We start from the raw sequence: 21,221 nt of genomic DNA, 5'->3' as shown, positions 1-21,221 counted from the left end.
TGTGTGTATGTGTGTGTGTGTGTATGTGTAGATTCCTTGTAAAGAAAAAGAATTCAATCCAAGATACGATATTAAAAACAAACATAAATATATTTACACATCAGATAATCTTTAAAAATAATAGGATGGAATTATGTAAATGATTCCATATTGATGTGTAAAATAAGAGTTTGCCAATTCATATTTTTGGTGAACGTAGTGTCACTGTCAGCATCCATATCCACAAGTCTTCTAGTAACGTTTCTCTTTGTTCTTTCCTTACAGTTGGACAGCGTCACCTCCCTGATCCAAGCAGCCAAGAATTTAATGAATGCTGTAGTGCAAACAGTGAAAATGTCATACATCGCCTCCACCAAGATCATCCGCATCCAGAGTTCTGCAGGGCCCCGGCACCCAGTTGTCATGTGGAGAATGAAGGCTCCGGCTAAAAAGCCCTTGATTAAAAGAGAGAAGCCAGAAGAAACATGGGCAGTTGTCAGAAGAGGCTCCGCCAAGAAAAAAATCCACCCAGTTCAAGTCATGAGTGAATTCAGAGGGAGACAAGTCTACTGAATACCGTCATCCACTCTAGTGCCCATTTCTACACCCCAGGCTAACCACACCGCTTTATTTCATGGTTCATTGGTTCTTTAATTTCACCAAGTTTAAGAGTTAAACTCCCAAATAACATAAAACATTGGGGTTAAACCAGTGTGTAAGATGTGTGTTTGGGATCCTGCCATTGTTGACTCTATATAGCCAGTACAACCTAGTTACCTGACTGGGAGTACCTAGGGAATAAAACTCGTGGGCGTCCTTTACTATTACCTCTCACAGGGAAGAGCTTACGTTCATTACAAAATGAACGCAAGATAAAGTGACTTCTGATTACCCAGAAATGTCTGCACCCAGGAGGAAGACCCTGTTATAACCTTTGCCCTCACATTTCACTAGACACAAAAGAGTTTATCAACTATTTTCCCAAGTAGTATCCATACTTTCTTTAGCCCACCCAACCTGGTACCTAACCTGCCATAAATGTGTCAGTCTTGCTATGGGAAATTTTCGGTTTCTAGATATCACTACCCATCATGAAAAGGTTAGGTGCCTGTAACCAAATGAGTGTGGCCAAGTTTCTTACTAGAATTTAAAAGTCAGACACGTTTTCAATAAGTGTTTTGATGACCCTCTATAGGCTGCCATCTTGGACTATGATGCATGTATCTTTTATTTTTATGGCATTCAGAAGTTCCTCACTCTTAGTATCAGATCCATCAGAGCACACATGTAGCACTATCACCCACTGGAGAAAGAGAAATGGATTTTTGCTTATTGATTCGGGTGGGAGGGTGGTACTGTGTTCAAACAACAACATTGCACCACAGTCTAGTCAAGCACATTCTAATCCTGAGCTACACACTCAGTCCTCCTGTTAGACAAATGAGACATTGAATTATAGCAAAGAGTTAAGTCTACAATCCTGGACAAACAAGGAATGCTTCAGGATTCTAAATATTCTCTTTGTATCCAATTGAAACTGTAATTAGACACCAGTGTGCAAAGTATTTTAGCACTGAGTAGAATCCACCACCTAGCAACTCAAGCTGAGTTCTATGTCAGTGACTTTGGCATCTTAATAACCACCTTTAAATGAATAACATTGGGTTATTCCGCATGTCTATGAGTTTATGATGGAATCCTTAATAGTCTGACAGTGTGGTTCATAATGGCTGTAACCCCTTCTTTTTCTTTACTTCCTCTTTCCCCCTCTCTTTCTTCACAGGATACTCTATATAAGATGTATTGGAAGACAAAGTTTCAGTTGACAATGTTACAAAGGATCATTTTTCCATTGAGTTCACTTTACTGCATCAGAATTCTGGTGCAATTGAAGCTCTTCACTGCACAACCCTGCTCTTAAAGAGTTTTTGACACCTGATTGATCTAATAAGATTTCCATATAGAACACAAGTTGATGTAAGGAGGGTTACTTGTGCATGAGACAAGTAGAAGAGTAAATGTTTGGGGATGCATTGCATATGCCCTTGAACAAAACAAAATCAGAAAAGCAGAAAAAAAAAGTCGGGCAAAGCTATGAGGTCAATGTTCACCCTCCTTTAATAAATTAAATTATTTCATTCTTCCAAAGTGCTGGTTGGTTGCTTGGGATCTGAAGGTAAACTTCTTAGGAACCGGGGGAAGTCCATTCGTTTCTCCCCTCATCTTGCCCATAATATTTATTCTGGACAAAGTGTCCTTTCCTGATGAGAAGCAGTAAAGGAGATTAGGTCCTCGAGGCAGTGCTGGCTTTCAGTGCTTCCTGTACTATTGAGACAAATAGAGAACCACTATCACTGGAATGCTACGACGGTGTTCTGTACTCAATGAAGAATGATTTTAGCAAGAATTCTTTTGGGTAAAATGCAGATTATAGTTTGGGGAGCAATGAACTATCTGAAAAATACACGAGCAAAACCTACTGCATCACTAGCTTTACATTCTAGGCCCTCGCCTTCTATAGACGAGGACTGTAAACCTTCTTTGCAAAATGCACTGTTCCTGTGGCCCCCACACCACTCTCCTTATATTAAATTTAGCTTGAATTATTGGAAAAAATAGCAGAAATCATTTTAAATAATACAAACACCAGATAACTTTACCCAGAAATGAAATATAATCAATGCCTTGCTTTGGTACAGAATCCTAGGTGAGCTCAAAATAGACAGCTATAATTAAACAAAACAATAAATTTTCGAAGTGGTGAATACTGAGGGTGTAGGTTTTGTGGCAATCAAAGGTGTGATAAAAATAAGAGGCATAAAACCCAGAAGGACATCTGTCTACCTGCGATGCACCTGCTGCAGTGGCTGCATATAGTTGGATTCAAACACTAGGAGATGCAAACATCATCAGAACAAAGAATGAATGGAAGGGGGCGGGCAAATGCAAACAGTACAGAGCCCAACTACATAATTCGGACCAATGAGTCTTTTTTCATATACATATTTTTATATAGCATGGAGGTTTATTACTTTTGAATTTACAGTATTTTTCATTCCTATTAGATTTTTCCCCTGATTTTAATCCAGCCATATTACCTGTGATATATTTTACTACAATTTTTCTTCACTAATTTGCTTATTCACTATGCAGCTTGATTATATCCCCCTCCCTCCTCTCGTCCACCCTTCTACTCCCTCCCCCACTGCTCCTTCCTTTCTTTGAGATTCGAGACCCTCTTATGGGTGCCTACACACCCTGATGTATCAAGTCACATCAGGACTAAGTCCATCCTCTCCCACTGAGGCCAGACAATGTAGCCTAGCTATGGGAAAGAGATCGAAAGTCCCACAGCAGAATCAGAGATAGCCCCAGGTCCAATTGTTAGGGTATTCACATGATGAATGAGCTGCACATCTGCTACATATGCATAAGGGGCCGAGGTTCAGTCCATGCTCAGTCGATGGCTCAGTCTGTGAGCCACTATGGGCCAGGGTTACTTGACTCTGTTGGTTTTCTCATGTCCCTGACCTCTCTGACTCCTTCATATCATCCCTCACTCTTCCACAAGACTCCCCGAGAGCTCTGCATATTGTTTGGCTGTGGGTCTCTTTATCTGTTTCTATCTACTACTAAGGAAGCCTCTCAGGAGACAGTTATGCTAGGGTCCTGTCTGCAAGTATAGCAGAATAACATTATTAGTGTCAGGGGTTAGGTCTCAATTTGGGCCAGTCATTGGTTAGCCTTTCCCTCAGTCTCCATCCTTATCCCTCCTTTTCTTGCAGACGGAACATATTTAGGGTCAAAGACTTTATGGGTACTTTGGTGTCCCCCTGTGTCTTTCCTATAGGGGAATGATGGGAAATTTTTAGTGGGAGTAATAACTTGACGACAGTATATACATTTTGAAACCATATAACATGCTAGCGAGAAATCATCTGTCCCTTTCCTTGAATTAATTTCATTCCATTTACACAGAAAACTGCACTTGAAAAGAAGTTTGTACTACTGCAAGGGTAAATCCATCTCTGCCTGTATCATCACCAAGTGTGATGTCAGATTCAAAGTAGTAGAGATTCAGAATAACTCAAACTAATTCATGATGCCAAACAAATACAAAGACTAGAAACTATAAATTCCTTTTATTAACTAAATTAAATTATTAGGTTCTAATATTTCTTTTTATTAAGGTTTCTGGACTGTTTTTTAATGAGTTAGGAAAATAGGAAGGCATCGAATTTCAAGCTATATAGGCAGTCAGTCTTTTCTGTTTCTCTTCTGATTTGAGCACAGCCTCTGAATGTGCTAGAGGATATGTCATCCTCCTAATATGTACACATGTCATCTGAGATTACAAAATGTCTCAATATAACTATAACACACATGCTTCTCATGAAGTCTCTTCCTCCCACAGGGTAAGAAACCTGGGCAGAACACAGAGGCCTATTCTTGTAACCCAGCACTTCTGACTAATTTCAAAGACCAATTTTCAACACTTTATAATGGAGGAACTAAAAATGTGAATATGTAATTAAGTTCCCACTGGGGCCTTCAAGGCTCTTAACAATAACACTCCCCAGATTCAGTAGCAGGTTGCTGAAAAAACTAAGTTATGACAAGGGAAATGCTGGTACCGAGTTCCTAAGCCTTCACTTTTGGGGACTGGAGAGATGGCTCAGGCAGTACTTGCTTACTCTGCCAACATGGAACCCCAACTACCGATTACCTCCAGCCTCATAAATAGCCAGATAATGGGGTTGGTGCCCTATATTTCCAGTGGGGCTCTTTGGCCAGTCAGTTAAGTCAGATGCAAGCACATCAATGGGAGAGTGAACCTGCATCAAAAGGAAGTGGAAAGTGATTGAAGATGATGACCAATGTTGACTTCTGAACTCCACATCCATTCACACATATTAATGTACAACAGCGTGCGCGCACACACACACACACACACACACACACACACACACACCTACACACACACACACACCCCACTTCTGGGTGGTCTTGTCTTATCTTTACCCTGCATTCAGTACCCTGCTAACTGCCTACAATGTTCTCTTAGATGACAAAACCAACCTGTCACATCTCAGCAAACTCTACAGTTAACCCCTTTGTTGAAATTCCAAGCTCTAGCAATGTCTTCAACCTCTCTTCCTTGTAGGTTACTCTATATGGAAATAGACCAACATATCCTTTAGGACTTTAATGTTAGAGTTTAATTTCCACCAGAATTATTTCTTTGTACCTTCCCAAACATTCTTATCCTCTTTGGTGTCTCATTTTGATGCTAGAGATTATAGTTCCCATGGATACAGACTTCTGTACTGTGAGAGAAATGAGATCTGAGAATTTTCCTGGTGAAATAGACCATCCTTTTTCAGTATTGTAAGAAACAATTCTCTGGGTGGACAAAATGGGTTCTGGCACCTGAATTTGAATGACACCCCATGTTTTAATCAGTCTGTCCTTGGTTAACACAGCCTACATAGGATACTGTCAGTGATCAAATAGCCATTTTTGTTGTAAAGTCAGAAATTGTTCAGTGATTAGGATGTTCAAAGGAACCCAGTTAAAAAGATTGTAGCTCACATATGATTTCAATATTTTTAAATAAAATTAGGAAGCTGGCCACATCATCGGTTGTATTTATGCGTATTACACACACCAGGAGACAACATTTATGCAGAGAAAAGCTCCATTTTGTCTTTTATGGCTCTTTTCACGTAGTTATTGTTAGGTCGCAGACTCTGGGACAAATGGCTGAGTTGCCTATTCAAGATATCAAAGCAGACCTGGCTGCCAGATTCTCCCAGCATCCCTCAGTCCCTACCTGTTATTGGGCATGGCTGACTTACTCCTTGTCCTCTACACCAAACTCTCCAGTCTGTCCCCCAGCTGTTCTTCCCTATATAATCCAATGTTTTGGTTACCTTATTTTCTTTTGTACCTCCTGGCTGCTGTCCCTGGATCCTTTCTCCTCTCCCCCCCCCTTCTCTGCTCTCTCCTCACATGGTTTAGGGTCATGTCCACTCTGGATTGTCCCAAATATCTAGGCCTCTGACCATGCTTTTCTTTTATCTGCAATATATCTTTTTCTCTACCATATCCAGAGCCAGTCATGTCCTTTGTTTTCTTTTCTTTTTCTATAGATTTTTAAAATTTATTCAGTTATAGAATACTTAGGATTATGATTAGGTGTTACCACAAAAGAACAAGAGGCAGAGTGACACACTATGTATATGCAAAGCAGTCTGAGATTTCATTGGATCCTTTGATTCAAACTAGGGAAGAGACCATGGATACTACAAAGTGGCAGTATATTTAACAGAATATGTCCTAAAGTCAAGCTTATAGACATACCCAGATGTTCAAAAGATAGAGAACTAGTATGAAAAGTTTAAGTACCTCTACCCCTTTTAAACAATCTACAAAAAAAGAGCCTCCTTTTTTCTTAAAGGAAACATGAAATAGTTTAAAACATGAATCATTGTATAGATGAACACATCCCAATTAAGTACAAATAATCTATCCTTGAAAATCCAAAAGAAGATAACACTAATAGAGAAGCTGCCCCCAAAGCTACCCAGCTAAATGAGGCTCACACTGCAGGCTGTAGGTGGTCTGTGGGTCTGCTAATCTGAGGAGATGGACTGCTCATGCTGTATTATGGTACCCCTAATGAGAAATTGTTCCCACCAGGAGCAAAACATCAGGAGGAAAAAGAAGTATGGACAAACTATTTCTAAGAAAACATGAATAAGGAAATGTCAGAGAGACAGGAAGGAATGTGAATGTTATTTGTAGAAATATATAACTTATAGATTGTGTGTGATGGAGATGGGGAAAGATTTGGATTCTATGAAGATTAAGTGCACTCATTCTGAGGAAGGTTTAAAGATTTTTAAGGATAGGATTGGGCATTTGTCTTGGTGCCTTGTTAGTTCGGTAAGGTCATGTCAGGCAAAAAGAATGATCTAGAAAGATCTTGATGATGATTTAGTAATGTTTCATGCAGTGTTTCAAAAAACATAGTTTCAGCCATTCCCCATGCTGATTCTGGAGGCATGAGTCTATTCCCAGTGCAAAGCCCAACAGCATCACCATGCAGGCATCTAACAACTGTCCCCTAATGAAGTAGTTGTGATACTCCAAACACCGTTCTAGGTTCTCAGTTCTATATTCTTGGGTCTTACATGATAACTATTGCTTGGGTCATTCTCTCTCTCTCTCTCTCTCTCTCTCTCTCTCTCTCTCTCTCTTTCTCTGCTTTATAATTAATGTATTGACTTATTCACTTTATATCCTGATAGTAGCACCCCTTTCTCCCATTCTTCCCCTTAGACAGCCCTTTTAGTACCCATCATCCTTCTCTGAAAAGTGGGAGAATCCCCTTGGTTACCAACCTATCCTGGAAAATGAAGACACTGCTGGACTAGGCACGTCTTTTCCCACTGAGGTTAGATTGGGTCATACTCTTAGTAGTCATGTAGGAAATGCATCATTAACTTCATATCATGGGCAAGAGAAATGAAGGATTATAAAATAATCTGATCTGAGATTTTTGTTTGTTTGTTTTATTACATCTTAATTTCTAAACTGTCGGCCATCACACCAGCCACACTGGAAAATTATTCTAAATTGTTCACTTGCTAATAACAAGATACACTTTTCAAATCATGGCTGTTTACTGTGAATGAAGGGGGAGGGGAAGAAAAGCTCTAAAATTGTTAATGCATAGCGTACATCATGCAAGGAAGATAAGAATCATAAACATGTGAAGCTATGTAGAGTGACCTATAGGAGCTGAATATAGAACCTGTTAACATATAGAGAGATAATATATCATTTGTTTAATACTTGCACACAGTTATTATGATTGTAGAAAGAAACCTTCTACAGAACCAAATGGCTGTATCGGCCCCTGTTCAATGTTACTGGAAAACAGTTTGGAGCAGTATTTCTTTATCCTTTTGCTGCTGAGAAACATAATTAAACATGATTTTCATGAGGGTTAGTCAAATGTTAACCAAGCAGGGTGGTTTTCCTGATCTATACCAAACACACTGCCTTCTTTGTGTTCCTTTCATGTGTTCCTATCTTTGGTATGTGTAGTGCACGTGCCCAATTACAGGTAAACTGAATCCTTTGACTTCCAAAGATGCTCTCTGGAATCAGTTGAAGACCCCTCTCTTGCCTGTGTTTTAGGACAAGTTTCCACATCTTGGGACCTGAGGAATTAAGTGAGTTTCTGATCCTTCTCATGATGAAGCCTCACAAGTTTCCTCAGACTACCAATATGGTTTTGGGAGTTTTTAATCTTGTTTCTTTGATTTCTGTGATAATCCCTCTTCTCAACTGCAGGTGCAGGGATTCCCACAAGGAAAGAACTGTCCTTTAAGCAAGCACACATCTCTAAAAATCACATCTAATTACCTCCTAGAACAAGCAAACACCACTTAAAGGATGTTAGCAGAATGGTTCTCAAGCTTCCATATCAATTTGTACTTTTTCTAATCCTGATGGTTTCTACCCTGGGCATGTTTCAGAGGGATGCTTTTGTTTAGTCCTGGGTATTTGCTCGTAAAGTTCTGTTGCCTCTCTTTAAATACTTTAAATCCTCATTTCAATAGTTATACCCCTAGCACAGAAACTTATGGAAAGTTTGTTTCCTACTGGGACAGCTACGGATTTCACAGTACAAGGCAAACCCTTGGTGTCTAACATCAACACGGTATCTTTGCAACTGACCTGACTCTCTCTGTACTATCCCCTCAGAGGACAGCTTATTTGAGCAAGTTTCCTTGACCTTGAGCTGCCTAGATCTGACACAGCATCGAAGACCTACAACTAAGATGTTAGTGCATTTTCCCAGTTAAACAGAATTTTCCTCCTCCCCTAGACTGTATATATACGAAGGTAACTTTAAAGTAGACTGTCGAGAAAGTATTCCATTGCTAGAAAAATCTTCTGTCATGAGTGATTTCTATTCTCCCATGTTGGTAAACATGTACTCAGGAGGAATAACTGAGGACATTTCAGCCTCTGTCTTATGGGGGTGAGATGTGCTGTTGGTGTTGTTAAAGCTGCTTTTTATATGATGTCGTTTTTCCAGAGAACATTTTCTAAACAGAAGCATCATCCATCTTCTTGAACTTCAACTAACAAGCCCACCCAAAAGAATTTGATGGATGCTTTCCCCTACTTGGAGCCTAAGAGTGGAGAGAATGAAAACAAAATTTTCTTTGAAAAAAATTGAGGGATTAAAGGCTAACTAAAAATTTGAATGAAAAGTATTCAGGATCTCTTTAGCTTTTGTGCTAATTATGATTTTATTTTTTTGTATATTTGGCCACAAAATACGTACTTGCTTTATGGACTTTCACAAGCAATGTCTTGATAGCTTAAGCTAAGCAACCTATGTGCAAAAACTATGCACATTGTGACTTAGGACAAGGCAGTCTCAGGCTAACCTAGGTGAAAGAAAACCAGTCTGCAATAGTCAAGCTCCCTGTGCTCGCCAGGTGCCATGTAGAGTGTTTTAAACCCTCTTGCTTGCATCTCCCTCTTGTTGTGCAGAGACAGAATAGAGGTGAACTGCTTATGACAGTAGCAGACAATTCCAGGCAACTTTGTGCTTTGGCTACAGATAAAGTCTGGCAAAAAGTGCTGTGGACCTCTGTGATCTATCAATAACGTGTGTGAATGTCATTCTCCCCAAACAATAAATTACTACTCTGGATTTAGAAACTGATCTATAATAACTAGGACATTGACACAGAAGCCCACATACTCCATGTTTGAAGTTCTGTGTGCTACATGTGCATGTGCGTGTGCGTGTGTGTGTGTGTGTGTGTGTGTGTGTGTGTGTGTTTAATTCAATTAATTGATTTATTGTTATCCTTGTGCTCTGGGTTGCACTATTAATACATGTAAGTCTGGGTTTGGTTTGAAATTATATGATGTGACTTACATATTTACTTTATTTCTAATTTTAACACCCGTTATTTTGTAGTTCATTAAAAAATTGCTTAACTGATATTTGAAACATGCACATTAAAGAAATAAACCTGAAAGTATTGATTATCCATTTTGTCATCCTGCTCAGCGGTGGGTGTGTTGGTTGGGCCAAACTCTGTGTTTCTAATTGTTGAGATTCTTCTCACTTTCTTATCACACTCCTGGTGGTAAAATATTTTTAGACGCTGTTTCATATCCCCAAGGAGGTCTGTCTGTTAGAACTCCATTTTTAGTTTAGATAATGACTTGTGGTCTAATTTACCCAACAGGTTTGGGCATCAGGCATGATGTCATTGCATATCTACACAATTCAAAAGTTACCTACAGCTTATGGATTTATGAAAATGAGTAATGGCCCTTCTGAGAAAGAAATCCACACTCATGAGCATTTGTGAAAGCTACTGGCTGTGCTGATGGTCTTTCATGTGAATCTAAATGTGTTTGGAACATCTTCCAGAGGATCTGTACCTCAGGGTGATGATAATCCTCTCTCAGTATTAGTTTGGCATCACTCTGGCTAAGATACCTGACAGAATCAACCTGAAAGGCAATAATTGTTTTGGTATATGGCTTCAAAGAAGTTACAATCAAACAAAGCAGGGTATGTGAGGCAGAGTGATTACCTCCATGGTAACTGGAAGATGCAGTTGTTGGACTGCATATGGGGGACACAGAGCCAGCTGGGGGAGAGGAGGGGTATAACTTTCAATGACTTGTTCCTTGTAACATACCTCCACTAGGTAGGTGCCCTCTTTAAAAGTCTTCAGCCTCCCCAAAACAGTGCCACTCGCTGGAGAGTACACATTTCAAACATGAATCTATGGGAGTTGTTTTAGATCCAAACCATATTACAAGTAGTTCCCCTGGGAGCAGCATGTGGATCCTTTCCCAGGCATCCCGTGCAGATATAATCTCCCCCCTTCAGAGCCCTCACTGCTTGTGAGAGTTTAGTGCTCAGCCTTGATCTGCTCAAGCTCTGTCTTCCAGTATGCTCTGTAAGTATAAAATCTTTATTGCTTGATTCCCATGAAAACCGTGTTTGCCTTTGCTCAGTTCTGCCAGATATCTTGTTGTTAAAGAAATGTCAGAATGGGATTGCCTTTTTCTGTCCTTCTCTCCTGAGCCCCAGGAGGCCACATGTGCCATGGCAGCAGCTTTCTCTGGAAGATCAGTTCCCGGGGCTTGCTCTGGGGGTGGACGTGGAACTAAAAGCTCTCTTGGCAAGAAGAATCTGTTCCTGCCTGGAGGCTGATCCAAATCCTGACATCTCCTGGGCAGCACCATTAAGCACTGAATCCAAGACCAGTATCTATCTCCAAGATGTCGATTCCTGTAACTGCAGGTCCAGCATTCTGGTAGCTTGTGTGGGAAAAGCTGCTGTCCTGTGTTATCAAATAACCCTGACTTTGCAATCTGCTCAAATTCTCTGAGTTTGGAAAAGAGCGTTCTTTGTTTGTTAGATTGTTTGTTTTTTGTTTTCCTGCAAGGACTGGGAAGAGTGGTGTTGGGAGACCAATAGCAGTGTCAAACCTCAGGGAACAGGAAAGGGGTTTGGGGTGGGGGTTGGGCTTACCTAACCTTTGTCATGAAGAAACCCAAAAGCAGGAGACATAGCTTAGAGACAGATTGCTGTCTTCTCTTCCTCCTTATGTTCAACCACAAATTTTATTGATGCTGACAATACACCAGGTATGCAGAGGAAGCCTACTTGGTCCCCTTTCTAATGTCTGGGTAATAAAATTTTTTCAATGGATAAAGGATCATTCTGTCTAGACCCAAGGACACAAAAATAAACTGAATACAGACTTTCAATCAATAGCCCATCTTCTGCAGGCATTCAGCACTGAGGTGGGCAAAGAACTGACAGCATTTATGACTGCTTCCTCCATCCCCTTATTCTGCAACACAGAAGCTTCTGGAATACCAACTGGAGATCTATAAATAAGTAGCAAAATTTCTCTGTCCCTTCAGTACTTATGACATTCCCACACACTGGGCTAATGCATTATGTGGCTGTCACTCTGAAGCCTATTGCTCTGAGGGTGAAGGCTGCAGGATTTTAATGTGATGCCAGGTGACAGCACCACCAAAATATTTATCATAAGCATAGGACACTCTAAAATCCTCAATGCAGTTATTATCACACATGGCCATAATTCCCCTAATGGCCACTATAACGAACTGCACAAAATAAAGTCTTTCCTTGGTAGTTTAATAAAGAAAAAATTATAGATGGTTATGTATTCGTACAGGCTTTGATGCTCTGGATTCCAGACCATACTGAAACATGGAAATTAGAATACTGACAGCTTTGGCAACACGCAATTTCACTGAGACTGTACATAGTTTGAAAAAATAGTTGCAAAAGTTCCTGTCTTTCTAGTTACTCTTCAAGACGAACTATACTGATATGGATTGAAGGAGGTTGCTGCTGAGGAAAACTCACAAGTATTCTACCTTCATTAGCTTACTCAGCTCTCTCTCTCTCTCTCTCTCTCTCTCTCTCTCCCCTTTTAAATTTGGTTTCGTGTTTTATTAAACTGGGTGAGGTAGGGCTATTTCCATGCAAGTGCGTAATGTGCTACCATTCTCTGTCTTTGTTCCTCGCAGCTCAACTTATTGCCTTGGAGAGGTTAAATTCTAATTTCATATCATCTGAATCTAGATGATCTTGTAGATCTCTATAAGATCTAAAACCCACAAATCAGAAAAAAATGTAGTATTTGCATATATAGTTCATATATTACATTGAACCTAATAAATATATAATATACTTGTGTGTGTATATTTCACATGACCTTTATCCATTCTTTGGATACCTAGGTTGCTGCTATACCTTAGTTTCTGTGAGTAGTACTAGAAGACAAACTGGGTTTCATTTATTACTCTGACAGGTTAACCTATAAATGTTTAGTCCGATATCAGGAGTTTGTGAATCTGAATCCTGTAGAAGATCTACTCTTAGTTTTCCGAGGATTCTCTATACTGTTTTCCATAGTGACTGGGCGTGTAGTCGATCTGTTTCTCGAAGGACTCCTCTATGTAAATCTTATGGGTGATAGAAAGAATCATGGACTGCTGGAGAAGCAGAACTTTATGACTGAAGTTATTGTAGCTCATAGGTATGGAGTTTAGCTAGCCTAGCATGGCCAGAGATCATGGTTTAGTCCTCATCATCAAAAAGCCATAAGAAATAAGGAAATAGAGAAGGAAGGAAGGGAGGAAGGAAGGAAGGAGGGAGGGAGGGAGGGAGGGAGGGAGGGAGGGAGGGAGGGAGGGAAGGAGAGAAGGAAGGAAGGTAGAGGGAAAGGCAAAAGAAAGATTGGGCTCAGTGGGCAGATTTTAGTTTTTGGTCACTGATTTCAGACTCTCCACTCACTCAAATACACTACTCAGCAGATAGGAATTGTTTTTCTTTATTTCAAAATTTGCTTTCTCCAAATTCTCATACTAAATAGTTTTTTTAAAAAAACAAAAAACCACCAACAACACAAAAAACAAAGGTCTGAACATTTTCAGGTTTATTTGACTGAAATTCACAGCTAGAACTACTATAAAACCTAGTGACCCTCAAGGGACTAACCTAAATTTGAGACTGGGTCTACTAGAATCCTAGAGAAAGATATATTAGAGAATGTGCAGTCTACTTGAACTCATAGCACAGCTTTGTGTGTTATGCTAAGTTAGTTTTACTACACTAGATCCTTTCTTATTTCCTTGTACACAGATCAAGTCCAAGTGGATCAAGGACCTCCACACTGACACACTAAACCTAATCGAAGAGAAAGTGGGAAAGAGCCTCAAAGGCATCTGCACACGGGAAATTGTCCTGAACAGAACACCAATGGTTCAGGTTCTAGATCAAATATAGAAAAATGGGATTTCATAAAATGGAAGTTTCTATAAGGCAAAGACACTGTAAACAGGACAAAACAACAACAGACAGATTGGGTAACCCCACATCACACAGACGGCTAATATCTGAAATATGTAAAGAATTCAAGAAGCTAATCTCCAAATAACCAAATAACCCAATTAAAAAATGGGGCCCAGAACTAAACAAAGAATCAACTGAGGAATTTCAAATGGCCAAGAAGTACCTAAAGAAATGTTCCTTACTCATTAGGGAAATGCAAATTGAAACAATCCTGAGATTCTCCCTCACACCAGTCAGAGTGGCTAAGATCACTCAGATGACAGCAGATGCTGGCGAGGATGTGGAGAAAGAGGAACACTTCTCCATTGTCGGTTGGATTGCAAGCTGGTACAACCACTCTGGAAATAAGTCTCATTGTTCTTCAGAAGATTGGACATGGTACTAACTAGTACCCAGCTATTCCACCCTTATGCATATACCCAAAAGATGCTCCAACATATAACAAGGACACATACTCCACTATGTTCATAGCAGCCTTATTTATAATAGCCAGAAGATGGAAAGAACCCAGATGCCCTTCAACAGAGGAATGGATACAGAAAATGTGGTATAGTTACATGATGGAGTATTACTTAGCTATTAAAAATAATGACGTCATGAAACTTTTAGGCAAATGGATGGAACTAGAAAGTATTACCCTTGATCCTATGGAGGCTTGATGACCCAGGGTAGAGGAATGCTAGGGTGGAGGGGGCAGGAGTGGGTGGGTGGGTGACCTTCCTCATGGAAGCAGAGGGGGACAGGAGGTTTGTGGAGGAGAAACCAGGAAGGGCTTAACATTTGAAATGTAAATAAATAAAATCACCAATAAAAGAAATTGTCACATGGACTGTATCATGCTTCCCTGTGCATTGATATGTCCCTCCCATCTTACCTCTCAAGATTTACTGACATGACTGTCATCTAATTTGGGGACTTCCAAGGCAGCTCAGAAGTGTGATTCTCACTGCATGGTAAGATGGAATCAAGGTCCACACCAATATTATGACTTCTGCAGAGGCACAAGGAATCTACCAAAGAGGGCCCATTTCATTTTTCTCCTGAAATGCATCAGTTAAAGTAAATGATTACTATATCTTGACTTGGGGAAATTTATTTTTATATCTTTTTAGTACAAATAACTATGCTAGATACTACAAAGGAATTGACCTCACACACTCTCCAATCTTCAAAGGAGAAGTCATCACTATTCCCATTCCATAGTTGAGAAAACTCAACCTCAAAGTACAGATACATTACTTAATAATACTGATTTTAAAAAACAGACAGTCCCAGTTTTAAATAAAGTTACAAAGTGCAAACTCTTCAAATGACCCCTCGTAGCCTAGATAATTGTCACCCAGTACTTCTCTGGGTTATATTAACTCAGCATCAATGCTAGCTGTTCAAGTAACTCATTGACTAACGGCAAATCTACTGATATACAAGATCCCATCTCCTTCATTTGCAAAATAGAGATACCTACTGCACAGAGTTATAAAAAAAATTGTCTTTATAATATAAATGTAAAGTATATAATTATAAATACACAGACTTACTTTTAATGTGTTTCCTATAACAAGCATGTAATTGAAAGCACTTGATATATTATATTAATGTATATTACATAGTATAATATGCAGTGTGTGAGCATGCTGTATGCTGTCTCTTTCTTCTCTGCTTTGCCTCTTCATGCTTGTATAGATCAGCAGTTCTGTAACATAGAACAAGGCTTCCATAACTATTGTATTCCACATTTTTTTGTCCATAGCCTACTATTTATAATGGTTATCTCCTGGTAAATTTATCATATGTTGCAAATAACAAAGGTTGAAATGTATATACCCAACACACAGGAGACCATGCAGCACAATTTCCTGAAGAATATTGATTATTTACCATGAAGACTACCTGGGAACCATGGCTGACTCCCATTGTCCAGCTTCACAGGAGAATATCACAGTCTGTAGTTTAACCTCTTGGGAACAAATCAAAATTCAGAATGTGAAACACAATGTGAGCTGAATGGCTATTGTCATATAATGTGATAAGTCAGGAGACTGCATACCAGTGGGATATGGGGCTCAGCTGGACTAGGGAGTGAAAACACTTTTGAAAAAATTGCCAAGTTGTAGCTATTACTCAAAAGGGAATACATGAAATTATTATTTTTATGTCATTAAACAGTTGATATTGTTTTCTTTGTATCTATATAAAAATACAGTATCAGATAGTGTCATTGTTGACAGCACAATCCCTACTTACGGTCTCCTTAAAGCATTTGTCTCTCACACTAAGCCCTGTGCTACTTACGACTGATAAACTCACAAAATCCCATAAAGCAGCTCACCTTACCAATATCAGAAGTGAGAAAATACAATCTGTGGAAGGAGCAAACTGTATGCCATACTATGACTGATAATGTTATAAGCAAAAATTTCCCATCAACTTGAATATGTGTGTGTATGTGTGTATACACGTATGAATGTGTATACACATTTGTTACATAAGCACACAGAAACCAACGTGTATGCTCTTTTAATAGGTATTTAATATGAGTCCAGTCTCTGTTTCCTGTGCTTCATGAGCATCATCTGTGGTGTTGGGTGAGACACGTAACAATGACATATAATTTAGTCATTATCTTATGTGTGGTTGTTTATATTTGTCTATATTTTCTAGGACTAGATAGATATTTTTCCTATTTCTTCTACTTCACAATACCTGGACATCTTACTTAGTCACCGAGTATTAATTGAATAACTGAGTAAGCAGGCCAAACTAAGCACTAAAGTCGCTGCAGGGCTTTTACATAAGTGACATGTTTAGGAAATTAGTACAATTGAGAATGAAATGGCCAATTCAGAAGACCTGTGGCCTCCCTGTAAATCAAGATGTCTGAAAGGGCACTGAGTCACAGTTTTCCCTCAGGTCATTTAATATTAGATCCTAAGATATCTTCTGTGCTATGAGGTCACATGAGAAGAGTGATGGGCACAGAAGCCATGGAGGCACATCTGTTCACTAGGACACCCTCAAAACCTGCCTTACATTCTGTGATAGAAACACTGAGGGTTTCTATGAAATAGAGTATGGTCATTACTTGGCAAATAATGAAGTGTTTTTCCCCAAATCACTTTGTTTTATTTTCCCACACTTGAAGTGAAAAGTTTGGTTTCTTCGAAAAACAGAAATATTGTGGGGCTGTGTTTTCATTTGAATCCCAGGTATGGATATGGGACAACTGTAGATTATCCACAGCAGCTAACTATGATTTGCCTCCTGCTCTAGCAGGGCTATGGTTTTGCCAGTTGCAGATAGTTTCTGACATTGTGGGAACTTTCAGAGGGCCACAAAATGTTGTGGGGGCTGTTGGTTCGGTGCTCTCAGTTGTGACTTGTTAAATTGTCAAGCACAAAAAAGAATGAAAAGTCAGAAATTAGATAGACTGATGGTGAATATCAAACTTGTCCCAAGAAACTCCACATTTCTAATCACCCGGAAGTAGTATAATGATGGGTGACCCCTTTATTCTTTTTTCTTTCCTATTCAATATTAGGGGATTGAAAGGCTGCAAAAGAGGCGAAGAAAAGTAGAAGAAAGAAGAACCCACAAAGTAGTCAAAGCCAGGCAACACACGCTAAATCCACTATTTTTAACTTACTACATAAATTGCTGATACAGGCATCGCAGCAGTACTTCCGTATATGTACAGAGTATGACATACGTTATCCACCTACATCCTCTACCCTTGTCTTGCCTCGACCCATTCTACCATCATTCTTAATCTTTAGATATTTAGTGATCGTTACCCTAGCACTAGATCTTTTATTTTTTCCCCTCACACAAAGAACAAGATCATGTAGTTATTATCTTTCTTCCTCTGCTTATTTTCCTTCAACATCAACATCCTGCAAAAGCCATCCATCCTTTTTGAAAGGAGAGGACCTGATTTTTATTTATGGCTAATTTTCTATCATATGTTTGTCAGTTTTGTGCTTTTAGGATTGTGTATATAACCTCAGTTTATACGAACAATATCTTGAAGTATTTCCTCTCACATATAATAAAAACTATATATAAGACACTGAAAAAAGAAATTGAACGCATCAGAAATTGAAAACTTCTCCTACTCTCATGGATCAGTGGGGTTAATTTGAAAATGGCCATCCTACCAAAAGCACTCTACAGATTCAATGAAAGCCCTCATCAAAATTAGAAAAACTATTCACAAAAATCAATATAACATTTTCAGCATCATTCGAAAACACACACACACAATCACAAAACAGCACAGTTAAAACAATTCTGAAGTCAAAGAACTGTAAAAACTATTACCATCAAAATTTCAAGTTATATTACAGAGCTAGACTAATAAAACAAGTGTGATATTGGCATATAAGTATTGATCAACGGAATCAAATTACACACCTTCATGTAAGTATATATCTAAGTGCACCAGATTTTCAACAAAGAACCAGAGAAACACACAATGAAGAAAGACAACATCTTTCATAAATGGTACTAAACAAACTGCATGGCTGTATGTAAAAAAATCCATCAAGAAACATTTATAACCAGATTTTAACATGTATCCATATGCATCACCTTACATAAAACTCAACTCCGACTATATAAAAGGCCTCAGAGCCAGAGACACTGAATCTGCCAGAAGTAATCGTGAAGAATAGGATTGGTCTCAGCCCAGGAAAGGACTCTGTGTTAACAGGACACCAATAGTATACGCACTAAAACCAACAATTAAAGTGGAACCTCATGAAACTGAAAATCTTCTCCATGGAAAAGAACACCATTGTTCAGGCAAAGTACCAGCCTACAGAGTGGAAACATATACCTGATAGAGGATTCATACCTAGAATGTATAGATAACTAGAAAAGCAATATCAAGGAAACAAATGCCCTGCCCTTAAAATCTGTTACAGAGCTAAGCAAAGGGTTCTCAAAAGATAAAACATAAATGGCTGAGAAATGTTCAGCATTCTTCATCAGTAGGAAAATAGGAATAACTGCTTTGAGAGTTTTCTTATCTCATTGTCCTCACTGGTTTTGTGTGTCAACTTAACACAAATTGGAGTTATCACAGAAACTGTGAAAGAAACCTCAAATGAGGAATCACCTCCATGAGACCCACTTGTATGGCATTTTCTCAATTAGTAAGCCAGTGGGGTGGGTCCAGCCCAGGGTTGTCCTGGGTTCTATAAGCAGGCTGAGCAAGCTAGGAAAAACAATCCAGTAAGCAACACCATGCCCTGCCCACTTTCCCCTCCTGATTGCCTCCCAACCCTTCCTCTCCTTACCTCTATCCCCAGCTGCCATGGCCTTTGCATCAATTCCTGCCTTCAGATTCCTGCCCTTGTGATTCCTGACTTCCTTGGGTGATGAACATCAATGTGGAAGTGTAAGCTGAATAAACCCTTTCCTCCCCAGCTTGCTTCTTGGTTATGCATACCTCACTATCCAGCTATAAGACTTAAATTAGCCTTGGTCCCAAGACTAACAACTGATAGAACTAATCATATTTATTTAAAGGGTATGTATTTGAATGACTTACAGGTGTGGTTCAGCTAATTCCACAGTGGCTATCTTTCAAGAAAGGCCAAAAAATGTGATACTACAGGGATGATTGTCTCTACTGATCTTCAGTCTATGTTGGAATCCCCAACAAGAGGTTTCTAACACAAATGAAGGATTGTCATCAAGAAATATAAACTTACCAGCAGGTGTGAAGGAAAGCAAGCAAACCTACAATCTTTCTTCCGTGTTCTTTGATGTAGCTTCTACTAGAGGTGAGCACCCAGATTTAGGGTAGGTCTTCAGATCTCAAGTGATCTCAACAAGGAAAACTCTCACAGCTATGCCCCATGACTTGGGTTTTATTTGATTCCAGATACAGTAAAGTTGACAATTAAGATTGCATAATCCACCACTCTTGGGCCTACACATTCCCAAGGACTCTACATCCTACTACCTGTTCCTCCGTGTTTGTTACCTTAGTCAAAGCAGCCTACATGTCCATCAACGAAATGGATATTCAGCTATTAGGACAAATAATATTATAAAACTTGCCATTAAATGAAAACAATGAAATCATCCTGAATGAGATAAGGCAGACTCAAAATGACAAATACCCTGGTTTTTCTCATGTGTGATTGATAACTTATAAGATTCAGTGTGTGTGCTACAATGTAAATAACCACAGAGATTAGGTACCTAGTAAGAGACAAGAGAGTAGGAGAGGATTTCCCAAGGAAGCAGAAATACAATATAGTGTTATGGATAGATATCAGGGAAAATATACTAAGAGAATTAAATGGGGGAACATCATGAAAGAGAAGGGTAAAGGAGAGAATCTTGGTGGGACAGTGACACCAACAGTCATTTGAAAAGCCATAGGAGCACCTACTGCTTTAGAATCATCATATACACATACATACATATATACATATACACATGAATATACGTCACATACACATATACATGACATAGATATACATATAACACACATATACATATAATATACAGACACGTGTGTGTGTGTGTGTGTGTGTGTGTGTGTGTGAGAGAGAGAGAGAGAGAGAGAGAGAGAGAGAGAGAGAGAGAGAGAGCGCTCTAATTTTGATCCAGGTACTAAGTGATCTCTTGCTCACTATGTTTTGAAAGAAAGCTACATGGATGTACTTTGAACATTGAGAAGTGTGGTCTTGGTGAACAATCTAATGTGAGCCTAGTCCTTTAGGTTATAGATAACAGTTTGAAAATAATATCTTCTGTTGTCTCAACTCAGTGGCACGGGCTAGCAGATGACAATATGAAAGGCAGTGCAAAACTATGAAAAACTATGGATGGGAACCCAGCATGTGTAGCGTGGCTGAGAACTACCTTCCTTTCTGTCTCTATGGCTCTTTTAAACCACTTTAAACTAGAATACCACTATGAAGGTAGAGACATACTATCAGATTAACTGTTGTGAGACGATAAAAAGGGGGCAGAAATAATTACAGTGCTTCACTCCTTGTTAAAAAAAGAACACAAAAATGTTCCTAGGTAAAACCACTTAAAACTGTTTCCTATTGATATATCAAATCACATAGTGTTTGCCGTCAAATGAACCAATAGTTAGATATAAAAGAGAGAAGGATGTAAGTTTCATACAGAACAGCCAAAAAAGGAAAGAATGCCAATCCAAATACTTCTTAGCATGAGAGCAGGCTCAGCTGACAACTACATTTAAGCTCTGAAAACCCCAGCTCTATATTGTTTTATAATTAAAAGGCTGCTGTAACCA

The 21,221-nt window shown here is 39.1% G+C and overlaps 1 protein-coding gene across 6 annotated transcripts in view; it reads left to right on the top strand.

Moving 5' to 3' along the window:
• Nucleotides 1-10,053, top strand: part of Ctnna3 (catenin alpha 3) — a 1,585,684-nt gene extending 1,575,631 nt beyond the window's left edge. For 5 of the 6 annotated variants that reach the window (XM_039099277.2, XM_008772944.4, XM_017601852.3 and 2 more), the window contains one exon: nucleotides 265-2,127. In XM_039099277.2, the coding sequence (XP_038955205.1) occupies nucleotides 265-552 (288 nt within the window). In that variant the 3' untranslated portion in view covers nucleotides 553-2,127. Of the gene's footprint in view, nucleotides 1-264 lie in introns of all 6 variants that reach the window. The other variant, NM_001426985.1, reaches the window with a different exon arrangement.
• Nucleotides 10,054-21,221: the final 11,168 nt, after the last annotated feature.

Source organism: Rattus norvegicus, chromosome 20 (assembly GCF_036323735.1).
Source record: "Rattus norvegicus strain BN/NHsdMcwi chromosome 20, GRCr8, whole genome shotgun sequence".
NCBI lineage: Eukaryota > Metazoa > Chordata > Mammalia > Rodentia > Muridae > Rattus > Rattus norvegicus.
Note: the sequence above shows the minus strand (reverse complement) of the source record. Positions and strands in the feature narration are given on the sequence as shown.